Below are 7,032 nucleotides of genomic sequence, written 5' to 3'. Positions count from 1 at the left end.
AAGAAAGAATGAATGAGCGAAAGGAGGTGGGAAAAAGCGGTCTCTAAACGACGATTACCGGTGGAAAGAAAGGTGAGAGCTTTGCCGGCTGATGACAACATCGTTAGAGGCGGAACAGAAACAGAAAATAACATTATTTTATGGCTGGTACATGTGACTGTGACCCCCCTCCCCTCCTACCAGAAAAGAAGACATTGCCACAGAAATGTATGTTTTATGTTGAAATAAAGTCCCCAAAAAACACGAAAGAAAGAGCAGAGCTTAGGGAAAGGCATAGATACAGATACAGATACAGACACCATGGTATGACACTTTATTAATTACATATGATGGAACGGATGGACGGATGATGGGTAATCCTCTTTGGTAATCCCTGAAAACGAATGGTGGCGCCACGGGGACTAAGCCCACGGCTTCCTGTGCAGAGGAATGCAGGAAATGTTTGTCCCCATTTCGAGGCATCGAAAGCGAAATTGATTTATGGTCTCTTTTAGGGAAAAGTTCTTCTTGCAGGCTCCCAATAAACTTTCCCTCCCTTAAGTTTCCCTCAAACTTTCACTATAAACGCAAGTTTATGGATGTTTAACAAGCTGCTGCTGCTGCTGCTGCTTCTGCAGCAGAGGATGGATACATTTCCACCACCCTTGGGGGAAAAGTTCAAAAGCTGTGCCGCAAACGGTGCTCCTCTCCCCCCGTCTGATAAGCAGCGACAATTGCTTTTGGGGCAGCATCAGCACCATCAGCCGCGACACATCCCACGAGGCCGTGGGCCAAAAATAGCAAACACCAACCAGAGCCATCCACAGCACGGCCAATAAACCTCAAATTATATGTGTCTACACGGGCGAAACATCAGACCCAGAGCGCGATATATAGAATAGACAACGCGACACATTAAAACAAATTGAAATTACCAAATGCATCTATGAAATTTATTGCATGACACTCACAGACGACCAACAGACAGACATAGAGACAGGCGGACAGACGAACAGACAGGCAGGGGGGATAGCAGCCAGCAGACAACAGTCAGAATTTATAAACATCAATCTACTCAATCCTCACACGATTTTCAGGCCAGTTTACCGACATACATACATTCATAAGTACATATATCGTATCCCCCAAATCAACAACAACAACAACAACAACAACAACAGCAGTACGAGTGTATCCCCCAAAGTTCTCGTCTGCTGCCGAAAATTTATTTTTAATATTATTTTTCGTAGCCGATTTTTCGTCTGTTGGCGCTGCTGCTGCCACTGCCACTGCCAGTGCCGTTCGTTCGAATCGAAAAACACAATAAATTAAGAATATTTATTTGTTTGCGGTAATTGTGCGAATAATTGATGATTATGGTGCTCCATTCCCCCACCCGCTCCCCCTTCATTCTCGGTGGCGAGAGGCCACTGCAGCTGTCCGACTCCTCCGCGTGGAGCCTCCTGCAGCTGCCCGAATGATGCGTTGCATTGCTCTGCGCTCCGATGCGTTGCCGAGTGTTGAATGGTTTTTAATTAATTTCGAATTCCGACAAAAGGTTATATAAAGTTGACCCCATCATTATAGTAAATCTGAATATGCGATGGGGGGGTCGGTCTCTGCAAATTGAATGTTGACAGCCATTACTATACATTCGTTGCGCTTCGTTGATCCAGTTTATCCAGATTAATCAGATCAAATAACTTTTGAGTCGGAAAAGGACCCAAAAATCTGTTCTTAGACTAACGAAACGGAAGAAACATATAAACATATATATTAATGACTGTAGTCTCCTCCTCCCACAGCTTGAATGTCTGACAGATCCCCATATTCCACTGGAATTATCAAGGCATTTGACGTGAGCACTTTCCATATCCCATATTGTCTAGTGGTTAGGATACCCGGCTCTCACCCGGGAGGCCCGGGTTCAATTCCCGGTATGGGAAACTGTGAAAGGTTTCTTTTTTTCCGCTTTTTGTACCCAGATATCACAGGGACATCACACCTCTCTCACGTCTCACAAAAGACGCAAATCTGTGGCATCCGCAATTTGGAAATTTGGACAACACAAAACGCAGAATCATTGAGAATGAGCATATCTACCAGATTGCCTAATCTGAATTCGATGCGATTATTACTATAGTCAGATGGAACAAATGAAATTGCAGTGGCTACGCCTACCCCTTTCCACGCGCCTAATCATTCTCTCTCTCACACTCTTCCTCGTGCAGTGTGCGCCCTCCGGCGTAGGTGAGCGAAGTATATTCTATAGGTTCAATTTAGATAGAAATACACCTAGCTAAAAATGTGTTAACAACACTCATTCCAATCAAGTCCCATTTTGGATGACTTAAAGGAATTATTGATTTATTGAATTAAGTTTGAAATTGGAACAATCGAATTTCTTAGACGATTCTCAATTCGTTGTATGAAAAAATCTGTTTTCCAAAGACCTTTCTTCATTTTTTTCCCCCCCTCCCCATTTAGCTTTAGCTTTCTGTGACTTTCAAGTCTCTTTTCTCACATAGAAATATACATTTCTTTCTATCTCTCTTAATAATGAGTAATTCTGAAGATGATACTCGAGACACTCGCGGCCGTGACACACGTGAGAGAAAGAAGTATTGGAGTTACTATAGGGGCTCGAGCAAGTCGATGCCTCGAAAGACACTGCATCGGGAGCGTATGGCCTCAAAGAGAGTGCACGTTGAAGGAGAAGACCCGGAAAACGATGAAGACATAAAACAGGAGACAAAATGGAATCTACGGACTTCTAGCACCGACGGAGAGGCTGCCATCTATCAACTGCATCCGGAGTCGGAGGAACAAGTCCCCGAACACTATCCCTCAAGGGACAGCTTTTCGGTTTCTGGCTGGGATCGTCGGGATAAAATTACGCTCTATATGATTGCGGGCTATGTGCTGGGCATTCTCCTGGTGCTTATCTGGTACTATCAGCATCCGCGGCGAGCCAGTCTGGACCTCACCGAGAAGTGGCTGCTCATTGTCCTCCTGTTCCTTTTGATGATGATCCTTGGATACAGTCGAGCAGCGAGGTATTTATCCACGGTATCCGTTATCCCAAAGCTACTCCCGATCTCCAATATCTTTCCCAGATGCGTTGTGGCATTGATCTTTCCCACTTTGGGCAGCCATCGAGGACGAGCTCTTCTCATAGCATTGGCCTTTTTTGTGGCAGGCACTGGACCCGTGATGAACATCATTCGAAATATCGACATCATGGGCCACAGTATCTCCTGCGGCCAGAGCCGTTTGCGGCAGGCCCTCACTCCCATGCAGGATATCATGGGGCAGCCCATCAATATCGTAGAGCACTCTGTTCAGGGGACCATCACGGAGGTGCGAAGGATCATGGAGAGTCTGGATAAGGTCTTGAAGCATCTGGAGGAACCAATCGCTGAGATTCGTAGGTGAATCTTGCTTCCAACGCTTTTCGATGGTAATGTAATGTAATCACTTTTCAGATGCCAATTTCAAGTCCTGTGGCGAGTGGTTGCGCCTACAGCAGGGCACCTTTGAGCAGCAGATGGGCACACCGTATGATCGCTGCCTTGGGGCAGGATCCGTCAGCACCCACGATTGCCAAACCAAATTCGGGGCCAAGCGGAAGGAGTGCAATGTCAAAGATCGTTTTGTTTGGTTCTGCGAGAATCTCAAGCCAATGGCCAGCTTTTTTGAGCGCAATGTCCAGCTGCATCACGAGATCTTTGAAGAGATCTTTCAACGTAGGTCTGGCCTCCTTTGAGTGATGATTCATCCTACTCGTTTCTCTCAGGTTCGAAGCAGAGTTTCATCAATATTCGAAAAATTTTTGAGGTGAGCATTACCTTCGTAGGCAAGCAAAAGATAAATGGAACGAATGACTCCTTGGGAAGGGACAGCGATGTGATACTCGAGCACGAGATCGGCAGAACCTTGGAGGCCCAGAGGCGTGCGTTTATCCTATTCTTTGTGTGCCTCGATCTGGTGGTTTTCATCCTCGTGTTTACTGTCATCCTGCGATCCATTTACTTTCGAATGCTGTATCTGGGAAACCACGACTTCAACAACGTGTATATAACGCACGCCTTCTACGTCTACGACAGGAGGAGTGAGCCATTCGGGGTTCTTCCACTGCGTTCGGTCGAAAACATCAAATTTGTGAAGGTGTGCTCCACATCTTGGCTTCCATTCAAAGGTTATCTGTTAGTATTTTTCCCGCAGATAACTTCCCTCCGTTTGCTGCCTGAAGAGCTCCAGATAATGACACGTTCCATACTCTTCTTGTTTATCACTGGCATGCAGCTTTTTCTGATATGTTTCGTGGACTACTGTCTTTATACAATGCTGTCCATGATGTCCCATCACGCACACCAAACGGCGGGTCTCAAACGTGAGTTTAGGCTAAGATATTCGTAGATGTACTGACCATTCCTATATCTATGCCCTTAAGCTCCTGCCTACACGAGAATTGTGATCACCAAGGGTGGATTGATCGGAGATATACTCCGATCCCTGGTCCGTGCCTTCGAGCCCTATGCCAAGAACTTGGATGTGGGGACGGAAAAGTGTCTGCCAGTGCCAGGAGAGCCGAATATATTCCGCTACTACGAGGTATTGGTGCTCTGTGTCCTGGCCTGGCTTCTCCTAATCTGGGAGCCCTACAGCCTTCGAGTGCGACATTGGGTCATGGCCCGTTTTTATCCAATCGATGCATATCGAAGAGTCAGGCACTTGCATCATCGCATAACGGAAGAGAGAAGTGAGTGCAGAGATCTATCCATCTGTCTATCGAGTATACATAGATCTTCTATCATCTCTTATCCCCAGTGACTTTTCTTAAGAATTCCCGACGCAGAGCTCGTTCCTTGTATCTCTATTCAGACGGCAATCAATTTATGTATCTCTCTTGGCTTAGTTCTCTAAAGATCTGGTGGGTTTTCATCTCTAGAATATCTCTGATCGCTCTCGCTAGCAGTTTGAAATCATTTTCAGGTGCCTTAGCGGTTGTCCTTCGTCTTTTATTTGCAAAACATGCGTTATCTGCACCAAAGCCTTGACCACGTAAGTCTTTTATTCCATCCATCTGTGATCTTTCCGATCATTCTGACCTTCTTCTCGATCTTTCAGAATGGATCATATCTATTGTGAGACGCCCAATTGCAGAGGAGTCTATTGCCAAAGGTGTTTCATCGACTCGAATAGCCACTGCATTCTGTGCAATCCACCGAGCCTGTACTGGGACTACAGTGATGTATCGGAGACCGAAGACTCTTCTGATGCTGTCGATGATAATGATGATGATCTTGTTGATGATAAGCATGTTGATATCAAGCATGTGGATGCTAAGCATGTGGATGCTAAGCATGTTGATATGAAGCATGTTGAGGATAAGCATGTGGATGCTAAGCATGTTGATGCCACGCATGTTGAGGATAAGCATGTGGATGCTAAGCATGTTAATGTCAAGCATGTTCATATCAAGCATGTGGATACTAAGCATGTTGATGATAAGCATGTCGATAATAATCATGTGGATGATAAGCATGTGGATAATAATCGTGTCGATAATAATCGTGTTGATAATTATCGTGTTGGTTCTGTTTCCGATGAACCGAAAAAGAGTATATATAAGAGTAGAATGTGAGGAATATTTATGATGATCTCTCTAAAAGAATATATATCTTTATAGCCTTTATAATCTTTATATAGTTTCTCTCCCAGTGCGGTTTACCGGTTAAGAGTGGGTTCCGCCTCAGTGCTGTACGCTAATGAAGCGAACCACCACTATTCTCGCTCTCTGTCCGGCGCCAGCTCTCTTCGGGAGAGAGTACCGAGTATCGTGGTGTCGCGGCACGTGAGACTCCTGACACACAACACTCCGACTGGTTGTTCCTTCCTCTTTCATTCCTTCTTTCTGTTCCTCGTTTCGTTCATTCCCTTTCTGATCGAATCGCATTCATTTCAATGGTTCTGTCAAAGTTATTGCCAAAGTTTTCTTTTAATTTCGACAAAAAGGTATAAACTGTGTGTTTATTCCCGAATCCTACTTTATCCTTCAAGTAATTTTCTACTACATTAACTAATTCCGCTATCCCTAGCCCTAACCTTCTTCCTTCTTTAATCCCAAATAACTTTTGGTATAATTTTCTAATTCAATTGGGAAAACAAACCCCAAACTTTCGTGGAGCGAGAGTTGGGAGGATATGTCGACCTGGGGGTCAGATCAGATCAGGTCGCAGTCGGTGTCAGTGTCGGAGGCGGTGTGGGGGTGGGGTCTGGGGGTTTTGGGTCTGAGTTACGAGAGGGTTGCCAGAAATGCGTCCCCCCCTCGAAAGCGTGCAGATTTTACGAGCCGCCCTGCCAACTGAAAGTAAACTACAAATGTTTACACAACTCCTACACCTACCCCGGACAGTGGGGATGGGATCCCTATTACCATCCTCTCCTGTCGTATCGTATCCTCTAAAAGGCATGCAACACAGGAGGCGGGACCAGGAGGCGTACGTACTCCGTTGGATGGTCTTGTCTCCGGCTAAAGTTGTTGCAAAAATTGAAAAACTTTTGCCGTCTCTTCCTGTTTTTTTTTACGAGTATGATGATGATGAGGCCTTCGCCGCTCCTCGATGAAAATGCCTATTCCACAGGAGGCGGCACGCCTACACGCCTACACCCCATCCATCCAGCCCCTCCTCTACGTCGAAAGATCCCACCCAAGAAGTAGGGCAAATAAATATAAAATTCGGCGAAAAGTTTTCCACACGTCTGACTGCCAGACAGCCTTCCTCTCGTTCCTTCCCTTCCTTCCGTTCCATCCGTTCCTGCCTTCCTGCATGTCTTTCGGTAACAAGTTTCTGGCAAGTGAAATAGGTTTTCATTCTCAAGTGAGTTTGCGGAGGGAGTGCGAGAGGCAACTGTCGAGCTACTTAAGCCCCACAGATACAAATGTATCTTTTGCCTTTCAAACTCCAAACTGCAAGCACAATTTACAGAGGCATTAAGGCACTTCTCCATCTCCATCTCCAACAGCTTCTCCTTCAACGACTCCAGGCA

General features: G+C 45.6%; 1 protein-coding gene and 1 non-coding gene across 2 annotated transcripts; both read left to right on the top strand.

Moving 5' to 3' along the window:
- The first annotated feature begins 1,853 nt into the window (after positions 1 to 1,853).
- Positions 1,854 to 1,925, top strand: Trnae-cuc. Its single transcript has one exon. It is a non-coding gene; the product is annotated as a tRNA-Glu (tRNA).
- A 709-nt stretch (positions 1,926 to 2,634) lies between these two features.
- Positions 2,635 to 5,720, top strand: LOC6599548 (DC-STAMP domain-containing protein 2). Its single transcript, XM_026993605.1, has 10 exons — positions 2,635 to 3,035; positions 3,096 to 3,406; positions 3,465 to 3,725; positions 3,776 to 4,146; positions 4,204 to 4,372; positions 4,433 to 4,741; positions 4,864 to 4,912; positions 4,975 to 5,043; positions 5,110 to 5,603; positions 5,704 to 5,720. Exons 1-10 carry the CDS (start codon positions 2,635 to 2,637, stop codon positions 5,718 to 5,720), a joined length of 2,451 nt encoding a protein of 816 aa, XP_026849406.1.
- The last annotated feature ends 1,312 nt before the right edge of the window (positions 5,721 to 7,032 follow it).

This window comes from Drosophila persimilis, unplaced genomic scaffold (assembly GCF_003286085.1).
Source record: "Drosophila persimilis strain 14011-0111.01,24,50 unplaced genomic scaffold, DperRS2 tig00000863-arrow-arrow-pilon, whole genome shotgun sequence".
Classification (NCBI taxonomy): Eukaryota; Metazoa; Arthropoda; class Insecta; order Diptera; family Drosophilidae; genus Drosophila; species Drosophila persimilis.
Note: the sequence above shows the minus strand (reverse complement) of the source record. Positions and strands in the feature narration are given on the sequence as shown.